The 22323-nt window shown below is 42.5% G+C and overlaps 1 protein-coding gene across 3 annotated transcripts in view; it reads left to right on the top strand.

Annotated features, from left to right (window-relative positions):
- The first annotated feature begins 209 nt into the window (after nucleotides 1-209).
- CAMSAP3 (calmodulin regulated spectrin associated protein family member 3) overlaps nucleotides 210-22323 on the top strand; it is a 92228-nt gene continuing 70114 nt past the window's right edge. The window contains exon 1 of one of the 3 annotated variants that reach the window (XM_077262297.1): nucleotides 210-788. In XM_077262297.1, the coding sequence (XP_077118412.1) occupies nucleotides 677-788 (112 nt within the window). In that variant the 5' untranslated portion in view covers nucleotides 210-676. The remainder of the gene's footprint in view (nucleotides 789-22323) is intronic. The other 2 variants (XM_077262298.1, XM_077262299.1) reach the window with 2 other exon arrangements.

The raw sequence follows: 22323 nt of genomic DNA, 5'->3' as shown, positions 1-22323 counted from the left end.
TAACCGTGGAGAACAATGTCTGGAAAACAATTTCTGCGTGGGAAATCCACACCGTTTCGGCGCTGTGTGCATTTATCCCAAGGAGAAGCAGTGAGCTCCATGATGGGACCCAGGGTAACAATGGTCTTCTGTCTGTACCTGATGTCTCACTAGTACAGAACCCACAGCCCTGCCCCTCCACACAGCGCCATCTCCCTCTGTCAGAGCCTCTCCGGCACTGGGCTCCTCTCCTCAGGCAGCCATGATGAATCACTGGGTTATTAGCAGCCTGTGACTTCCTCCATTGTCCATTCTGAATTACCTGTTAGCGAAGCACAGAGACTCCTCCCTGCAGTGAGGTCACATAGCAAGAGAGAGGGGGAAGGGAGGAGAGAGACAGCAGCCAGTGCACCTGAGACAGCTGCCAGCAGAGACCTCCAGCGCTGCCCTGTGCCCCCCACAGCCATCCTCATCCCCTCCATGTGGTGCTGAAGGACAGCTCTGCTGCAGGACCCCACTACCCCCAGCCAGAAGGGTGGGAGCACAGAGCACAGAGAGGGGGGAGCAGCCAGGCTGCCTCATTGTGCTGTGTGCACTGCCTGCAGGACTCCCTGGGTGCCCCCTTCCCCATTCCTATGCCCACCCTCCCCTGATGGGTCTTCTGCACTAGCCCTGCCACCCACACAGGAGGACAAGGATGAAAAAGAGCTTTCTGGTGCCAGAGATTAAACCCTTGGATATATATGATGTACAGCAGGCCAGGACCTCTGCCTCTGTCAGCTGGCTCATCTACAAATGCTATGGCCAAGGTAAGGGGGCATCCTGGTGGTCTGCATGGGTGGGAAATAAGCATTGTATATCCGAACCCTATCACTATCCCATTATATTACATCATTAACGGGGGCGATCATGGGTGTCAAATGTGCTATTATATGCTAAAGGGGCGGAAAAGGATGCCCACCTGGGCGCCATAGCCCCCCGACTCCATATGATATGTAATAATACATGACTATGCACCATAAAGGGGCAATGCCATATCCATATGCCATTTAGTAATATAGCAAGGCCATGGTGTGTGTCTATAATATATATATTTTTTTGTGTATAATTATTTTTTTTATTTTAATTAGTGTGTGTGGATATGTGTAATTTTATTTTTTATTTTTTTAAAAAAAAAATAAAATATATATATATATATTTTTTAATAATACTTAAATACACACACACACACACACACACACACACACACACACACACACACACACACACACACACACACACACACACACACACACACTGTATATACATACGGTATATATCTACCAGTCATCATTAGATCTCACCAGTCCATACGTCCTGGCCTGGAGGTTCCTGCATCATTCACATCCTATAGACTCAGCACCTGTATTCCTAAATAATATAGGATGACCCCCAGATCCCCATAGGTATCTAACCTTATAAAAAAGGGGAGAAAGTTCAGGTCTGGAGACCCACCCCATGTTTACATTCAGATGCATCAGGGATGGCTTGGTTATGGCTGCTTCATTAATAATAAGGGGAGTATCTGGTTAACCCTCTGTGCCCTGCTGTCTGCACTTCCTACAGAGGCTCTTTAATAGGAAATGACATTGGCCTGGGTGACGCTTTCCTATTTTCGTATGTTTTTATTTATTTTTTATTTCTACCTAAGGCATTTTTTTTTCTAATAGAATTATTTATTTTAATTTAAACATAGGATCTTAAAAATATTTGCAAATAGATTCTATGTACTATAAATTGTGTAATAAATAAATATAAATAAATAAATATATTATATTTTACAGGGTATATTTATATTTTACAGAGTATATTTATAAAATCTATCTGTAAAATAATAAACATTCATGTAAGACTACATAATATAGTACAGTATATAATATAAAATTCCTGAATACAATATAATGCAATATAAAGATGTAAAAATATAACATTAATATGAATACAAGGCAGGTATATAAAAGAAAAAATATTTGAGAAACTAAAAAAATATATATAATGGCCCCTGCTGCAGTGAGGTCACTGTATTCTCTTTATGTAGATAGGTCCTATATAAAAGCCCTTTTGTTTTACAGGACTTTTTCGTATGTTAATGGCTGATGGACATTAACAGATGAATCTACCTGCCTCTCACACCCTCACCCCGTACAGGGCCGCATCGCTTTACAAGGGGGTGGGTGCGAGCGGTTTACAAGGGCCTCTCCTTTCATACAAAAACGCCTTCAGGGTTGTTTGCTGAAGCCGTAGTTAAAATAATAATTTTTATATTATTTTTTTTAAATCCTCCCACCGCTTTTTTTTTTTTTTTTTTTTTTCTTTTTACACCTCTGTCTTTTGAATGATGGTTTTATAATGGAGTCCTCCTATTGTTTGTGGTTCGGGGTGTGTCATAGTCATGGGGTCCTGGTTTCATTTTTTTTTTTTTTTTTTTTAAATCTGTCAAAGATGAATGGGTTAATTTTGACAACCATGTGTGTTCTTTATAGCCAGAAACAGGGTGTGTGTATATGTATGTATATATGTGTGTGTGTGTGTGTGTATATATGTATATATAATATATATTTATATGTAAAATATATATACGGTATGTGTATGTTCAATGTGTGTGTATATATTGTGTGCGCGCGCGTGTATGTGCACATGTAAATGTCTGTATATCTAGTGTGTATGTATGTATGTATATATATATATATATATATATATATATATATATAATCGTGTGTGTGTGTATATATTGTATGTGTGTATATCTATTGTGTGTGTTTATATGTATGTAATGTATGTACATCTACTGTGTGTATGTATGTGTATATTATATTTTAGCAGCATTCACTCCTATATCTATCTATCTATCTATCTATCTATCTATCTATCTATCTATCTATCTATCTATCTATGATATACATATGTATATATGTCAGTATGGTCCCCTCCCGGTGACAGAGCTGGCACTGACTCATGCGGAGCCCGACCCGAGGGCCGCAGCAGGTGTGATGTCACCTGTCACAGATGACTCGGTCATTCCAGGAACGTTCCCTGTATTACACCGCTGACGCCTACCCACATGACTCGGTGCCACGTACTGACAACATATGTGCTTGTATGTGACTAGGAAAGCTCTTACCTGGACACATATATTACACATCGGTTTCACACTGTATCATACAAGTTTGGCAATGACCGCAATAGTGTAAAATGTCAGCTATGAAGAAAATATATATTTTTAAAGGAGCCACTAGACCTTTAGAAATGTACTCGCTGGCCGCTGTATCTGACTAATACCATAAGGCTATGTTCACATTGAGCCTTGGAGACATTTCAAAAAATGGTGATTTTTCAAGCTGAAACCTCTTCATGAATGCTCCTTTTTCAGGGATTTATTTATTTTTTTTGCAGCTTTTTGTTGATTTACTATCAAGTTTGCAGTTGGCTCCATCAGGAGACACTTCCCCAAAAAATGCATTTTTTTTTTCTCCCCCACCAGCCATTTATCAAAGTGGGTTTCTTGTAAAAATGAATAAGAAGAGTTTTCCAAATATTTTTAGGTTAAAAGAAAAAAAAAAAATCTGTTTAAAAAAATAAAATAAAATAAAAAATCAGAATGGTTTTAAGGAGATAAATATAATAATATTAGTTTTCTGGGCATTTTGAGGAAGATTTTGGAGTTTGTGTTGAGTTTTTGGATCAGAAACTCTCCAAAGGCTCCTGAAATACTAGGAGTTTCTGCTCCAAGAAGTCAGGAAAAATAACTGTGTGCACATTCCCTTAAGTTGGATTTTTGCATGGATCCAACTGCCCTGTTTTCACAACAAGTTCCAGAAAAATTCTTCTGTATATGTTATTCGTGGAAGGTCCCGGTAAAGGACAGGATTTATAAATGATTCACTGGAAATTGCCATGAAACTGGTAAAATGTGGCCAGTTTGAACCATGGGACACATGTCCAAAGCCACGAGAAAGCCTAGCCTATTGCAGGCCTGTGGAGGTGGCTTAGACCAGAGATATTCTCTTTGCAGTTGTCTATATTCTTACTATATCTTTATAATTCTGGACCTTCTCAGAACTTCACATGTAGGACATGTAGTGATCGTGGCGGCAGACATCCTCTCGGTAAGCACCTTGAAGAACATTTCATTAAGGCCAGTTTCACATGTCATATGCCTTTGAGGCTGTTGAGTACAAGTCAGGAGACCCGAGCATCGTGATCTGTTCTCCAACCATGAACGTTAGACGTGTGGAACCAGCCTAATCCTCAGTAGGTTAAGTATGTAGTGAGATAGACTTGGCCGTCCTTTAAGTCCACGCGTTATGCATAACGTTGGGCTTTCTTGAACGGCGTGGACTTCAGAATGTCTAAACTGACTGTCACGGGTTTACCGCGACGGAGAGGAGCCAGAAGACTGCAGCATTTGATTTTTTTTTTCTTACTCCTGCACTGATTAGAAGTACTTCACCTTCTTGTTAAACGGTGTAAATTTATTTTGGCAGTGCAGGGGTTAATCAGCTCCTGGAGCTAAGATTCTCAGCTGTGCACTTAGTCACTCCCATCTCCTATATAATCTGGTCCCTGGCTAGCACTCATTGTCAGAGTAGCTTATGCTGCATGGCTGGAGGTTGTTGATTATTATTGGAGAAGGCCTATGGTGGGTATATCTGTGACGGTTGCTAGGTTTTGAGTGTGTGATAATTCCCTTTCTCCTCCTACTTTGGTTTTGCCCCATCCTCCACTCTCCGGTGCATTCCTTTGTTGTCTGGGTGAGTAGATTTGTATGTTTCTTATTTTCTGTTATCCTTGTTCGTACTACCTTGTTAGACTCTAGTTGGTGTATTGCTGTACACTACTACTCCCCTGGGTGGGGGAAGGGTACAGACTGAGGGCGAATTCAGGAGCTAAGGCAAGGTACGTGGCCCTGGCATCTTCACCATCAGAAGTAATCCGGGGAACAGAGTGAGCTAGGGTGCCCCTAGCTTTGGGGATGGGGAAGGAGCCCCTGGTCTCGGGAAATCTGACAAGTCATGACACTGACTATCTTAATTTAGTTTTCCTTCACCTGGTGCTTAGAAAGTATTAACCTGTGTGCCACTGAGATCACTAGATCTTGGGCAACACAGAAGGAGCCTTTCCTATGGGAAAATCATGTCTCGATGTCGATTAATGTTCTTAAAGGGAATATGTCAGCAGGTTTTTGCTATGTAATCTGAGAACACTACTATGTAAGGGCAGATACCTTGGTTCCAGTGATGTGTTACTTACTGGGATGTGTTGCCGTTTCATTAAAATCAGCTTTTATTATCAATACAGGACTAGGTGTCTTGTGCCCCCTGGTCCAACCAGCCCCCCAGCTTTCTGTCAATCAGTGATGTGGGTGGGATTATACAGGGCTCAGCAGTAATAGCACTGCTAGACCTTCAACTGAGAAAACTGTGGTTTGTATCAAAATGACAGCATGCAGCCCAGCAAGTAATACATCACTGGAATCAGGGTCTTAACCCTTACATAATACTGCTGTCAGATTACATAGTAAAAACCTATTGACTGATTCCCTATAAGCTGAGGGGAAGTTCCCATTATTGTCTTTTGTCTTCCACATTATCCCAATACTCATTGGTTGCAGTTCTATCCAGTAATTTAATGGCCTATGGGCTATATGCAATCCAATCGGTGGTCCTTTACTGTCCTGGTTAGACGGGCCAAGGAACGTTCTATACTCGCGGAATTGTCGTTAGTTCTGTGCACATAGAACATCAGGTTCTCAGGGCTGACAATGACGATAATTGATAATCAAGCTTAAAGACGATCGCCTCTTGTGAGCGAGTGTGTCGGGTGATTGCCAGTTAGGGGCACCGATAGTCCGGAGCTAGCGTTCCTAGAAATGCTCGTCACCCAATTGTTCGCTTTTCTAAATGGGCCATAAATGACCATTATCACACCCTATTATATCATTGGTCCATGTGTGCCCCAAAATACCATATACTATTATGTGTTTTTATTAGAATGGGTTTTTGTTAAATTATGGGACATGCCTACCGGGGAATCAAACACTGATGCAGATTTGGATTTCCTTCTTCAACCCTCAGTGATACTGTTGACCCTTTGTGAAGTTGGTGAGGTTCGGGTCTCGTCTAATACGATGCTCTTTCACGTCTATAAAAATGACCCCCTTGGGACGTAAAGGGCATTTCCATGTTGTAAGTGATAAATTGCTAAGCTATGTCCTCACTCTATGATCTGTAGTGGTCTGACCTGTGGCACTCCTACCCACCCTGATAATAAAGGGCATGCATCGCTGGTGTAGTACTGAATTATTTGCACCTTTTTTTTTTTTTTCTTCCATTTCCCTGGCACTTTTTATATAGGTGACTACAGCACATCTAGGTAACCTGCAGTGCAGGCGGCCATACGCGTGATATCTGATGGCCCAGCGCTCACTGGTGCATCAGCTGTCTCTCCTTACTTCCCCATATACATAAATACTCGGCGAAACATTCTTTGCAAACACATGAGCCTATGGAAGAGGGCACCGTGGTAAACCAGTGCGCCGACCCCATCATTCTACGAGTCAATGGGGGTGCCAAAGGTCAGCCATCACTTTATAAGATGGTAGTGGTTAACCACTCTTGCCAACACGTGATTAACAGGGAACATTGGTGGATCTCTCATGTCTTGGTCCTTTATCCGGGTCCTAAACAATTAATCTGAAGGATTGCGATCATATTACATTGTGTAAACTTATACATACTCTATAGAGGCCCTGACTCTATATTTTTTAATTTCTGACCACAAGGAGAGAGTCACACAGCCATATAACTCGGATGAGGATCACAACACAATGCTTGGACTGGCTGGCGGCTCTCCGCACCCAAGAGTGACGGCAAGTATTTCTATGGGTCAAGAGAGCCGCCAGCCAGTCGGAGCATCGCGTTCCAATCCTTGTCCGAGTAAAATAGTCGTCTGACTCTCGCCTAGAGCATCAGAATTCCTAAATGGATTTTTATAGAATTAGATAAACATGGTGGTTTCACCCCCCCAAAAAAAATGAATGAATAAAATAGTACCGCACCTGCCCACAGTTAGCCTGGTTTTACAATTAGGCTGCTTTCTTAGAAGAATGCGGATATGTTTGTCTAATGCTGGACAACCCCTTAGGATCGGGTTCAATTTCTGACCATCCTTTAGCAGCCATTGGGTCTGTTCTCCACCTTTGCTGTTTTCTATGGGGAAAGGATGACTACTACCAATACATTTTATAGTGTGTGTGTGTGTGTGTATGTACATATATATGTTAAATTTTAGCCCTTTATAGGGCGGTAATCGATTGGGATGTGTATGGGGGCCTGCTTATCCTCAGATGCTCCTAATGGATTTCTTGTAGAGCTATCCCGGTAAGATTGGGACGTGGCCAAAATTCTCTCTGGTCTTCTATTCCCCGAGTCCTGTCCCAAAACGAGGGCTTTTAGCACAGATCTGCGGGGCACGCTTATGTGCCCCCTTTCTCCTCTATGGTGGCATTCATACAGTAAGCATGGCATCCCTCAGCCCTTAGTGCAGATGTGTCCAGGACGCTGTCTGCATGCAGGTTGCCTCTTTTCATCCTCTGGTAGCCCAGTTAATGAAGTCTTCATGGATTAATTGAGCTGCATTAATGCCTGGGGTAGAGAAATTAGATTGCAAGCTCAAGTGATGGATACGTGTAATCTACGTGTGCAGCTGATGGGGGAGATGGATTTTCGGCTGTGGTATGTATTGTATGGAGGCTGTCGTCTCTCCACGCTGCGGTACACCCCCTTGTATTGTGTGGGCAGAACCTGAGTAGCTATGCATATGATGACGTATACCAGCTATGTACGGTGTGTCGTGCTGTATACGCTCTTCCTACGATGCCCTGCATGTGCTCAGTGATACTTTGCCTTCCTCCTTCTCTTCCCCTTTGTTCTGTGTCCATGAATTAAACATTGCGGATTGTGGCTGCTGTGCAAGCTGAACCCTCCGCGGGCCGAGCTCTGCCACCCCACCATTTATCTTCCTGCATGGCTATAGGATTTCTGCTTGCCTGTCATCACTGATACATAGGCAGGTGTAATGCACCCCTATGTTCCATGCCTAAACGTCAGCTGAAACCGAGATGAGTTTCCACCATTAATTGGTTAGATCCCTCGTGTAGTAAATGACAATCTGCTGAAAAAAAGGTAACAAGTAATGGCGGATTTTCTGACTGGTGATCAGGTGATCAGTCATAACCTGAAGTTTATGCTTTGATCAGTCAATTATTTTTTTTCCTCTCCTCTTTCTATTACCAAGACTCTGGCAACAGCCAATATATGACTGGATTAGAATTGTATGGCCCATTTTTTACCATCTTGGCAGACGAATGGGTCCTTTTTTTTTTTTTTTCTGTCTGCTTTATATCCCTCCTTTTTTCTGTCTGCTTTACGCCCCTTCTTCTTTTTTTTTTCCTGTCTGCTTTACGCCCCTTCCTTTTTCTGTCTGCTTTACGCTCCTTCTTCCTTTTTCTGTCTGCTTTACGCCCCTTCCTTTTTCTGTCTGCTTTACGCCCCTTCCTTTTTTCTGTCTGCTTTACGCCCCTTCCTTTTTCTGTCTGCTTTACGCCCCTTCCTTTTTCTGTCTGCTTTACGCCCCTTCCTTTTTCTGTCTGCTTTACGCCCCTTCCTTTTTCTGTCTGCTTTACGCCCCTTCCTTTTTCTGTCTGCTTTACGCCCCTTCCTTTTTCTGTCTGCTTTACGCCCCTTCCTTTTTCTGTCTGCTTTACGCCCCTTCCTTTTTCTGTCTGCTTTACGCCCCTTCCTTTTTCTGTCTGCTTTACGCCCCTTCCTTTTTCTGTCTGCTTTACGCCCCTTCCTTTTTCTGTCTGCTTTACGCCCCTTCCTTTTTCTGTCTGCTTTACGCCCCTTCCTTTTTCTGTCTGCTTTACGCCCCTTCCTTTTTCTGTCTGCTTTACGCCCCTTCCTTTTTCTGTCTGCTTTACGCCCCTTCCTTTTTCTGTCTGCTTTACGCCCCTTCCTTTTTCTGTCTGCTTTACGCCCGTTCTTTTTTTTTCTGTCTGCTTTACGCCCGTTCTTTTTTTTTTCTGTTTGCTTTACGCCCGTTCTTTTTTTTTCTGTTTGCTTTACGCCCATTCTTCCTTTTTTCTGTCTGCTTTACGCCCATTCTTCCTTTTTTCTGTCTGCTTTACGTCCTCTCCGTTTTTGTTTTTTTTTCTGTCGAGTCTGTAGTAAATTCCCCCATTATGCTTAATTTGACAGTTTAATCTGCCATGTTACTGGTGGGATCCGTCATATGAATCTGAAGGATGATTTATCGACTGATCGCTCTGTAGGATAATTATGGGCCGCAATCTGATATTTCGATTGAGTACATAGAAGGATCGGTTTTATATGCCCGACAGTGTGTACTGTAATGTCCGGACCTCCAAACCTCCTGAAGGTCTCCAACCTGAACCCAGCAGCTTTGTTTGCACATGTTGATTTAGTCCTCCGTGCAATAAGCGGCACTCTTTTAGAAAAACGTAACAAATGGTGTAGATTTATGGCCAGTAAATGCTAAACCTAAAGTTTACGGTCCTCTACTTTATTTCTCATTTTTGCTCAATTTCATATGTAAGAAAGTGAGCTCTTCCAAGTTGCCAGAAAAATGGACCAGTCGCTTCTTTTAGCCACTTCATGGCTTTCGAAGAAAAAACGCTGCAAAAAATGCACAAGTATTATATATAGAAACTGCTGCAAAAATATAATATGTGAATATACCCTGAGAGTTCTTGAGATGGAAAAATGCTGGATACAGGGCTGTGTATGGGGAGTAGCGCTGATATGAGAAGGGATGTGACTATGTAATAACGTAGAGGACCGGGTTCTTTGGAGAATATGAAAGGGGTGCGCTCTGTATGTAGAACATCTTTATATCTGTTACCTGTATATTAGGAGATGCTGAACGCTCCGGGCCCCGAGTACTAGAAGTAATATTCTAGAAGGTTAATGGAGTAATGTAAGTGAATTCTCCGCATTCTGCTGATAAACAGGACATTGTCCGGGAAGATACAAACTTTCCAGTGTCAAGGCCTGATATGTGACCTATAAAGCTATGGAGGGTTCTGCATTTTCTTGCAATAAATGTGCAGAGGAGGCCAGCACACCAGGACATCTTCCTATTGTAGCCCAGTACTGTCGCCTGCGTTCCCTCCCTGGGTATACGGAAGAAGAAGAACAAACAACATCTAGGAATTTGCATGGACTTTGAATACAGAGCAAAGTGTTTACCGAGTTCTGCAAGAGATACATATGGACACATACAAGGTTACTGAGCATGGCGGCTGAACGTGCACGTGTAATGTGTGCAGAAAAAGATATACGCCACATACAGTATATGTGATCGCAGGGCGACTGGGCACGATGCGGGTGTTTGTATACATAGGTATATACTAGAGATACATGTGATCACTCTGGGTTATTGGGTGTATGCATGTATTTCTAGTGTGTGTATAATGTGTATGCATCCACGTGCTCAGGAACCCTGTGTAGTGACATGTATCTCTACAGTGTGTGTAATAACATGCGATCAGAGTTACTAAGCGAGAGTGTGTGTAAGCAGGATGCAGTGACAGACGAGGCAGAGCAAGGGTTAACAAGATATAACAATAAACAGTGAATTCACTCCTCGCAGGGAGGTTGAAGGAGGGATAATAGGGGTAGCAACTGTAAAACAATAGCAGTCCAATGAAGTAACTTATCGTGTTCTGTATGGTCCTCTGCAGCAGATGATCCCGCAGGAGGGAATGTTGTAGAGCCGGCAGCGGCCGGGCGATGTCTTCAGATGGGGTCCTTTAAGCGATGGTCTGTCTTCTGGCAGCAGTGGTCGGTCTCCGGTACCTTGCGCTGAGCCCCTAGTCCATAAGCACGTGCGGCCAAAACAAACAAGGCCGCGGCACTCTCCGAGTCAAATGTAAACGGGTGGGAAGCAAGTGGCAACTTTGGCCACAAAAGACTGCAGGGTACTCTGCCTTCTCCCCTCTGCACGTACGCGGTACTCAGTCACAGAGCGCACGGCACTTCTGTTTCTGGCAGATACTGAGCATATGGCGCTTCTGTCTCTGCAGCTACTGAGCGCACAGCACTTCTCTCTGCAGCGTTCCTGCTGGAGGCGGCGGGGACCAAACAACGCAGCCCATCGTGGCGCCGGTGCTCAGAGGACGGAGCACGCTGCTCACCCGGCTGCTGGTTCCCGCCAAACTTTGCGCTCTTTGCTTTTCAATTTGCCCCTCCTACCCGGTTCATGAGGTCGGTCCCGCTTCTCATTCCTTCCCGCAGGCAACAAGGGAGGCAGCCTCAACAGTTTCGGACCTGGCTCGGTACAGGTACCCGCGGTCCAGTCTTCCTCCTTCCTTACATGTGTACACACAGAGACACACACTTGAGACCCATGTGGACACATAACATGCCTTCTCTGATCCTTCAATCATTCCTTGTAGGACATACTTTGCAGTCCGCTCACCATCCTGGTCGCTCTTCTCTGAACTTGCTCCAGTTTTTCGATGCCTTTTTAAAATACGGTGCCCAAAACTAGACACAGTATTTAAGATGAGGCCTGACCACGGAGGAGAAGAGAGGGATAATTACTTCATGTGATCTAGACTCTATGCTTCTCTTAATACATCCCAGAACAGTTTGCCATGAATCCATGAATATGTATTTTTGTACCTGTTGTAAATGCCACTGTTCCCCTGAATCGGCACTCTTTTTCTTTCGTTCTGTCTCCTTTCTGTTTCTGAGCCATGGCCACCTCTTCCTTTTATGTAAATCTAGTCTGTTTAGCCAAGTGGGTGTGGTAATCAATTCTTTTCTGGGGTTGTTTTCTTGAAGACCACACCCACTGGTATAAAATGAGTACGTTTTATATACAGGAAAGAGGGGGCCATATCTACGTAATGGAGAGGCGCAGTAACAAAAGAAAAACCTCCCTAGATTCACTGGAACGGCGGCATTTACACCAGGTAAGAAAATTACATATTTATGCTAAGTGACTGGTCCTTTTTATAAGACTTGTACCAGCCTATGGGTCAACAGAACTGTAACATGGCAGCCATTGTGGTTATATAGGAATAATGAGTGGGGCGTCCTACATAACTTAGTTTATTACTGTGGCAAACCAGTCAATAAGACTCGGGTCAGAAACAGAGCAAAGTTAGGTTTACAGGAACCTTGCGGACGTATCTGCATTCTCTTGCCTCTCAGATGTGATCCACACACGTAGAAGACGGCGACTTACTGATAACTAACCTCAATAATCTAACACCAGGCAGAGAATATTATAAATAGCTTACACCAGCTCTGGCTGAGCGACTGGTTCTTGCACTATTATTAATGAAGTCACCTGCTAGCTCACATGTGCCTAGTGTTACTGTAATACAGGATTACAACATCCCCCGGAAATCGGGCGCTAACCAAATGCCGACCTTTCATTGCCTTTTCACACTCCACCTTATTCGTACATCATCAGTTCTATGGGCAACCAGTACCATTCTGTCATGACATGTGTTCTTAACAATATTTGTACTAAAACTTTATCTTGAAAACTGAAATAAGGACATTGAAGGTTTTGAAATTCCCTTCTAATACTTCCCATGGTAGAGGGGTTGGGTGGGCTAAGAAAGCCGTAGGAGACCTATATTATCTGAATGAATGGGACATGTCAACTGCCCTACTCCAATCAACATAGAAAAGTTTCACAAATGGAGATTAACAATGATAAACTGGTACATGGTGGGAGAGTGTCCTGCCCTTGCAGGGTAATGGGGAATGAGACAGCAGGTCAGTTAGATGCGACAGTTCTTGTGGTGTTGAGGTGGTAGGGGATCATTTCAGGCTGTAAGCTTTCTTGAAGAGAGATGTTTTCTAGTTCCCATCTCGCTCACATTTAGAACATTCAATCTGATGTTTTGGGACATGGAATTCCGGAGGATGGAGGACGCTCAGGAGAATTCTTGGAGGCGGTTGGTTGAGGAACGTATGAGTGTGGAGGAGAGAGAAGGTCTTGGGTAGGACCGGAAAGTGAGAAGATATTGAGATATTAGTTCAGAGATATAAGGAGCAGACAGATTATGGACCGCTTTGTAGGTCAATGTTGGTAATTTGAACTGGTTTCATTGGGGAATTGCAAGACAATGAAGGGAGAAGTGGATTAATCGGGGAGCAATGTTGTGAGCATCTGATCTCCAAAAGTGTTAACTCATGACTAGTAGGGGTCAGCTGATCACCGAAATGACTTCTAGTTCCTATATTTGACCCAAAGCCCGCTGTCCTTCAACTTTTTGCCTTGGATGAAGGTAAAAAGATTTAAGTTTTAGATTCGGAGTCTTCATAATGATCTACAATGCCTCTGGAAGTCAAACATGCCTAACTAATATGTCATTTAGGCAACCAATGTTCAAGAGATCTTGGTGGACAACCCAACTATACATATAGGGACTTGTCTATGAAGACCATGAAAAATTAACAAGCCTTCAAGATTCTTTGCAAGCCTAGAGTTGTGCAATGCCCTGTTCAGGACAGGACAATTAGTAAAATCATTGACCTGGATTTAATGTTTCTAGGAATGTTTATCTAATTAGGCGAGGGGGGTGGTGTGGCCAAATGATGGCAGTTCATCAAGGTGCCTTATAGCCCCCGTACATTCTAGATCTGTTGAAGTCCTTTTGTCTATTGATGGAAATTAATGTGAATTTCATCCTTCTTATACGGTTGTGGTTTTCTCTCCACCTTTTCCTACGTCTTCATAACAAACATGTCTGCACTTATCTTGCTTCTGGTGTTTTGTGAGTAACTTTTTCCAGGCTCAGCCAGCCCTGTCCCTGTTCTCACACATGTGCGCTGTTCTCACAGTCGGTCTGTGTTTACTATTTCGGTATCTATGAAGGTGGCCCTGATAATCTGAAAAATTAAATTGTCTACATTTTTATTATTGCGCTTTTGTCATCACCCATATGTATTAGATATAGAATGACATGTAAAAGTTTGGGCACCCCTGGTCAAAATTACTGTTATTGTGAACAGTTAAGTAAGTTGAAGATGGAATGATCTCTAATAGAGCCTAAAGTTCAAGATGACACGTTTCGTTTGTATTTAAGACAAAAAAATAAATTATATATTATATATTTTATATAATTTTGGATTGTAGACAAATGGAAAAATTTATCTAAATTTGCGCAGCCAAGCTCCCACCGGTCGATGAAGGAACAGTTCAGGGTATTGGAAGCGGTTTTCAAGTGTCAACGTGTTTCGATGTATACAACACTTCATCAGGATAATCCACTATATGGTTTGGCAGCGCGATTGAAGATTGCTTCGAAATGCCTTGACAAAAATCACTTCCAAATACCCTTCACTGTTCCTTCACCGTCTGGTGGGAGTTTGGCAACGTGATTTTACGTTCATCGCTCCATTCTTCTACATTTTATCTGCCTCGATGGATCCGCAGCAGCCTTCTGCCCTCATGTGCTAAAATGGGAGTTATCGTCACAACACCATAAGGTGAACATAAACCGTTTTCTGTTTTCCCTCTTTTACACCAGATAAAACCTTTATTTGCGCGATGTCTCCCCAGCCTAATTTTATCTGTATTTTTTTGGATTATAAAACACACTTCTTTTTTTCCCCCTCCAAATAATCCAAAGTGAGCTTACCGGGGAATGGAAGATACGGGGCAATGCTGCGGTGCCTGAGATCTCAGAAGGTATTGGCGCCGGTGAATGGAGTCCATTTTTCCTATTACATCCCTGCTGTGGGCTTTGGGAAATGGCCATGGGAGGCAGCGCATGCGTAGATTGAGATCTCAGCAGATGAGATCTCAATTTGCACATGCGCCTCCCCTGGCAATGATTTTTTTTTTTTTTCTCTATGCCCACCACAGGGATATCATAGGGATAATGGACATCTCTCACAGGCACCCACACAGTCTGAGATTCCAGGCACCGCAGCATCTCTGGCCTCCTGAATCAGCGACCCTGCCTCCTGTGACCCCACTCCACTGCAGGTAAACATTTATTTTTTTTCCCCTTTTTTTTTCTTTTTTTCTTTTTTTTGCACCCCAAAATGTGTGGTGCGTCTTAAGGTCCACAAAATACCGTATATTTTCATCTTTTAAATTTTAAAAATTACAAAAAGGAAAATGCTATTTGAGGTCTAGGCACAGAATTTCAATGATTATCAGATCAGGGCATGGTGAGGACCATTGTAAAACCTTCAGCTTGTGCCTTTTGAGGTCGTCTATTGTGGATTTTGACGTGTGTTTAGGATCATTATCCATTTGTAGAAGCCATCCTCTTTTCAACTTCAGCTTTTTTTTATAGCTTGTGTTCTGTTTGCATCAAGAACTTGTTGAAATTTCATTGAATCCATTCTTTTCTCTACTCATATAATGTTCCCGTGCTATTGGCTGCAACACAACCCCAAAGCATGATTGATCCACCCCCATACTTAATGGTTGGTGAGATATTCTTTTCCTGAAATTCTGTGCCCTTTTGTTCTTCACACATAAATTTGATCATTGTGGCTAAAGAGTTCTATTTTAACCAGGACTGGTTTCCAAAATGCAACAGGCTTGTTTAGATGTTCTTTTGCATACTTCTGATATTACATATTTATTTTATGGTGAGGACACAGCAGAGGTTTTCTTCTGATGACTCTTCCATGAAGGCCATATATGTGTTCGTGTCTCTAACAGTAGAACAATGTACCACAATTCCAGAGTCTGCTAAATTTTTTTGAAGGTCTTTTACCATCAAGCGGGGGTTCTGATTTGCCTCCTACAAACACCTCACTGAAATTTTGCTTTGTGTCCCAGACCTTATGTTGACCTCCACTGTTCCTGTTAGCTGCCATTCCTTAATTACATTTCAAACTGAGGAAAGGGCAGCTTGGAAACACTTTATCTTTTTATAGCCTTCTCCCCCTGCTTTGTGGGTCTCCACCATTTTCATTTTCAGAGTGCTAGGCAGCTGCTTAGGAGAACCCATGGCTGCTGGTTTTTTTTGGCACAATGTTAGAGGAGACTGGGTTTTATACAGCTGGGAAATTTGCATCACCTGGCCTTTCCTAATGGTGATAGTGAACAAGCCTCAGGCCATGTGCACATGTTGCGGATTCCGCTGCAGAATTTTCCACAGCGGATTTGATAAATCCGCAGTGCCAAAAGTACAGCGGATTTTATCGCGTTTTTTTTGTGCGGTTTCCACTGCGGTTTTAGACACCTGCGGGTTTCTATAATGGGGCAGGTGTAAAACCGCTGTGGATTCCGCACAAAGAATTGACATGCTGCGGAAAATAAACCGCTGCGTTTCCGCACGTTTTTCTCCGCAGCATGTGCGCTGCGGTTTTTGTTTTCTATAGGTTAACATTGGACTGTACACCACTTGGAAAACTGCTGCGGATTCGCAGCATCAAAACCGCTGCGGATCCGCAGCAAAAACTGCAACATGTGGACATACCCTCAACCCTAATAAGCTAATTAAGGTCTGAAACCTTGGTCAAAGTTATCTGAGCACACAGGGTGCCCAAATGCTTGCATCGACCCATTATTTCCTTTTGGCAAATATATATATATATATATATATATATATATATATATATATATATATATATATATATATATATATATATATATATATATATATATATATATATGTGTCATCTTTAACTTTAGGCCTTTTTAGAGATCATTTCCTACTGTTGACAATAACAGTAATTTTGACCAGGGGTGCCCAAACGTTTAGGCTATGTTCACACGATGTGGTTTTTGCTGCGGATCCGCAGACGTTTTCCATGCAGGGTACAGTACAATGTTACCCTATGGAAAACGAAATCCGCTGTGCCGACGATCCTTTTTTCCGCTAGAAAATCCGCGCTGATTTTCTGCGGAAAAAAAGAAGTACCATGTCAATTCTTTCTGCGGATTCCGCTGCGGGTTTCCACCTGCCCCAATAGGAAAGTGCAGTTGGAAACCCACAGTGGAATCCGCAGTAGAAACAGGACCAAAAACCGCAGTGGAAATGCACCGCGGATTTCCACTGCGGGTTCTCAAAATCAGGACCTGAAAAATCCGCAGGCAAAAAAGGATCGTGTGAACAAGCCCTTACATGCCACTGTAGAAGGGATGTAATCTTGAATATTTTCAGCTTGATCATATTATGGAGTGCAGACCTATGAAAGTAGCACCGTTGGAACCAATGGACCCCCTTTGATGAATAGAATATGGTCTCCTTGCTCGCCATTACCTTATCAAGGACCCCCTATGTATCTTTAACGATCCCTTAGAAATTGTTGAGCTCACTTGCTTACATGCAATGTAAAACAATCAGGAGCTAATCTAAAGATGGCAGTGGGTCTCCCAGCCTACTGTGCTCCTGTGAGCTGGATATGATAGTTTGCCCCATGAATGCTAGAAACATTGCGCTAGCGGCTGGGGACTGCAAGGTCATGTTAAAAAAATAAAAAATAAAAAATAAAAAAAAATAAATGAGATTTAAAAGTCTGGTGCAGAGATGGTTTCTAATATTTTAAACATCTCACCCTTTCCGCAGTTTGGAAGCCACTTCTTATCTTGTGAGTTTAGGCCCATTTGGAGGAGATTGGTCAATCAAATGTCATTGAATGGCCTCGGTCGGCAAATGTAAATGGGCCTTTACCCAGCTAGCAAAAAATCATGAAGCCAATTTTTTTTTTTCCCTAGATGTAAACCCCAGAGGTGTCTGATAGCGTTTTTCTTCTCTCCCAGCAATGAGCGCACACATGTTTACCTGAACCGTGTGTATGTAAGGAAAGGGTTTGTGCACACGAGTATTTGCAACGTTTGTTCAGTGAGTTTTTTTTTTTTTTTTTCCGGTATGAAAAAAACAAAACTGATTTACAATACCAGGATACTGAGCTATCTGAAATCTTATGCACATGCTGCTTTTTTTCCCCATTGCATATTTTAACCATAGATGCGGGTTTTTTTTGTTTGTTTGTTTTTTTTTCAAATCTGCAGCATTTCAATTTATCCTGTGTTTTTAGTTTTTTTTTTTTTTTACCCACTAAAATGAATCAAGTAAAAAAAAAAAAAAAAGCATGCGAAATCAAATCAAAAAGTCACAGAAAAGCGTCACAGGTGTTATTTAATTTTTTTTTTTTCTGCCAACAATCAAAGAGCAAACGCCAACATGTGCAGATACCCTTACTTACAGATTTGGCTAAGGATTTCACCCTACCCCATATAGTATGCATGAAATAGGGTAAAAGCCGCAATGAAAATCTGAAAATTAATATATTACAATACAAGGAAATGGGATGACTACAAAAAAAAACCCCTGCCGACTGCTAAAAATTATGGAAAAATGCTTGGGAGGCTGAAAAATGAGACGCCTTGAGCAAAAGTTTCCTGAAGCATCCTCCTCTTGGAAAAATCAGCGGGTTCACCTGCTAGTAAAAGACGTCTTGTGCACATACCCTACAGTTTGAGCAGCTCTGATCCAAGAGGTTCATGATGACAGTGTAGTTTGATTCATCAGATTTGTCATGTCCCCATCTGGGGTACAATAACACAATAGCTGTAGTGGCTGGCACCTGACGCAATGTCCCTAATGCCAACAACAGAGCTCCCAGCTAGCAAAAAAAGACTTCTTAGCTCCTATTCTTCCATAGGAAATTACAAGTTCAAGGTAATCTGGACTGATTGTCAAAATTGTCAAATTTTGCCAAAAACAGACCAGGTTGGTGGAATTACTTATTTTAATTGTCGGTGAGAAGCTATTGAGAAGTCTCTCCACAGGTGCTCCAAGCCAGAAGGCAGAGAACGAAGCCAATTATTACTGAGAAGATAGGGGACTGAAGGACTTGGATTTGCTCCATGTGGTTAGGGGTTTGGAAATCTGTCTGAGAGTTTTCTCCATCGCCTGACCTTGGAGTAAATGCGGATTAGTTGAAATACATACTGCACACATCCTGTGGTGCTTTTTTTTTGCAAGAAAATGGCCATGTTTTCTAATCCTAACTCAACCTTTTTCCTAAACGCTGCTCCAGTCCTAAACCTCTCTATCCTATTATGTATGTAATTTTTATCATTTTGTCAAGTGTATAAAGTGTTTACCTTGGCTCAACCTGCACAGACACTAAAACTGATTTATATAAATTAATCTCCGTGTTGACATGTCTGTGCTACGGCCCATTAGACTGTCAGATCTTCAGGGTGGGGAGTTGTATTGTCCCATATCCAACAGGTCTGGCAGGGAGGGTTTTATTGTCAGTCGTCACCCTTTTGTATGAAACGGACGTGTGATTGGTTACCAGTGATATCATATTGGGTGTAGCGCTCACAGGTGACAGCCGAGAAGTGGGGTGTGCTGTTAATTAATATTGCCAGAAGGTTGAGTGTTTAATTAATCGTAATAACCAAAGGGCTTGTTAAATCTTGCCAGGAATATAAACACTGGGATTAAGAGTGGTGTTCTAGAAGCCTACGATGGCTGAAACAGAATCCTAAAATGCCTTAGCAATGACTGCACCAGAGCCCAAAGGCTGGTTTTGTTGATGGGTAAGTCTTCAATGCCTTGGGCAGGGCACCGCAATGGGCACAGAACTCAGGCTTGAAGGTCTTAATTCATATCTGGTAAAAAAGAAAATGTGGAGGAAGCAAGAAGACTCTTTAACATGTTGGTGGAATTCTGTATGGACCGATTTTGGTTGAAGGAGCAATGGGAAACCAGTCTTGTGATTTCCCTTTATCCCATAAGTCTTCTGTTAACAATGTCATGTACCCAGACGAGCCTTGGAAGAAGATCTCAATTTCATAAAAACCCAATAGTAAAATAATACTGCTGAGAACATGTAGCATTAACAACCACGTGTAAAGCAGGCCATACACTTTAGATACACTTCAGCCAAACCTGATTTGGATTTGGCTAACTAAAGTATATCTGGGTCAATTGACTTTGCCCTTGATGGCAGATAATGCAGAAAAAAAAATGCAGATGGCATGCCTGATCCATATAAGTAATATAAATTGCTGGAAACAGATTCCAGTTCATTCCCCTTTCCCAATTGAAAGAACACGCCCTTGTCTGATGTCCTAACAAGTAGCTCATCCTGCCACGGGTAATAATGTGGACAGTACGCTTAATACTGCAATTTACTCTAGAGGCATTACTGAGGAGCCACTTAGTGCAGACCTGGTAAAGTGCGGTCCATGGGCAACATGCGGCGCTCTGGTTGTTTCAGTCCAGCCCACGGATCGAGACCACTAAAGGGCTGAAAACAGTGGCCCACAGACTGCACCGTGCCCTCCATGGCTCGCTTCAGATGTTACTACCAACTGCATCCTTAGCATACAGACAGCGATGCATACATTGAAAGAGGATAGAGCCGTCCACTCCTTTTTCCACTAATTGTTGTGTATGTCTCAAGCGGTAGACTCTGACATCCCTACGTCACGTCTGCTGTGCGGAGAGTCAGTGCACTGGAGACCGGAGCCGAGTGCCGGCAAGTGTGGTGGTGTTTCTTTTTTTTTAAAGTAATTATGTATAGGGGGTTATATGAGGGCTCATACTGTATATAGGGGCTATGAAGGGCATCATACTGTATATAGAAGACTATGTAGGGCCTCATACTGTATATAGGGGGCTATTTGGGGCTCATACTGTATCTGTGGGGGCTATGTGAGTTCTCATACGGTATAAGGGAGGCTGTGCATGGGCTCATACGTGTAAGGGGGTTCTTGGCATACTTAATTCTGCTCAATATTAAGTGATACAATTAATATAATACAGTATGATGAGCCCACCGCTCCCCTCTGCACTGGATGATAGACCCCATAGTAGTCCTCAATCTTAAGAATGGCGGCTTCTCTGCATGGGCACCTCTGCCCCCCCAATTGTTACTGCCTCTGCCCTATATCTGTGGGGTTAGGCTGCTTCTGCTCCAGGCAATGTACCATCTTCACTGAGCTTGAATGATATGCTTCATTTGTCTAAAAACTATTGAATGTGTAAGAGAGTTCGTTTACCAGCTGTAACGAGTGGCTTAACCATACAAATGTCCCTAAGGCCTTAATGCCCCCAAAGTCAACTTGTCTGATTTTTGGATTGCTGATCCTTTGTTCTGTAAAAGATAACCTGCCATCAGAGAAGTGTGACAGCAGCTCTCTCCTTGAGAACACAGAAGAGAGCGCCACAGTGTATGGTGGAGCCAGGCAAGATGGCTGCCAACTAAACCATCGTTCAGAGTTTGTGAGGCTTAAGGACTTTTTGACATGTCCAGATTTCCAAGGTCATAGACTTCTTGAAGTCTTCTTGTATCATTCTATTATGCCGCCGCACAAGTCCTCATGTGTCAGTGTTGTGTCTACATCTTACAAAAGATTTTTTTTCTCCAAGGAACCGAGAGAAGGTAAAAGCTGAATATTAACAAATATAAACACTGACCATTGGTGATAACCGGAGCATTGGATATAAGTGGCTCTATAGCGGCGAGTCCTTGTCTTTCAGCCAGAGTTGATCTCAATCATCATTTTTTATGGTTTCCCTTTGAATCCAGTTGGTATTGTAAATTCAAAAACGTACAACCGGACGGCCCTCTGAAAGTCTTCACTATTCAACTATTAACATGTATGCTTTTTTCGGCAAAGTGTTCATGTTTCATTTTAACTGGTGATTGTCTGGTAGCAGCTTATCTCCCGCGAAAACAAAGCATGAAATCGAGCATGCCTAAAGCTTCCTTATCCAATATCTGCCATGAGGGTGTTGTTGGGAGACTCCCCATACACGTAAGGCTCTAGTCACAATCGCATTTCTGTGACTTCTGTTTCTAACAGAAAATACAAAGCTCTGCGGCATCCACCATATGACTAATTTCAGTGGTGTCCAACCCAACAGATTCCATTGACTTATCATGGCTCCATTCATTTTTTTTCATTGTGGCTTCTGTCATTTTTACTTTAACGATTTCGCCACAAGCCGTGTTATTCTTTCCATTAAATCTGACAGGACTACAAATGAAAGATCTGATGGCAACATGAATGGAGCCGAAAGGTCCCCATACACATTGCATGAAAGCTACCCGAACCTGAACATTTAGTTTTTAGAACTGGCCAACCTTCTGATGTATATAAGGTCCTACTGACTCGGTTGACTGATATTGGGGCAGAGAAGGATTGGGGAGTCGAAATTTCATCAGATGTCTGGCAAGCAGCTTTCTCTCCTATGCCCATTGAAAACCCATGAATGAGTATGGGGAAGTCAGGAGATGGCGCATTCGATTGACCGCTTTTTTAGCC

The sequence above is a fragment of the Ranitomeya variabilis genome, chromosome 5, assembly GCF_051348905.1.
Source record: "Ranitomeya variabilis isolate aRanVar5 chromosome 5, aRanVar5.hap1, whole genome shotgun sequence".
NCBI lineage: Eukaryota > Metazoa > Chordata > Amphibia > Anura > Dendrobatidae > Ranitomeya > Ranitomeya variabilis.
The sequence above is the reverse complement of the archived record's forward strand: the minus strand, read 5'-3'. Positions and strand labels throughout refer to the sequence as shown.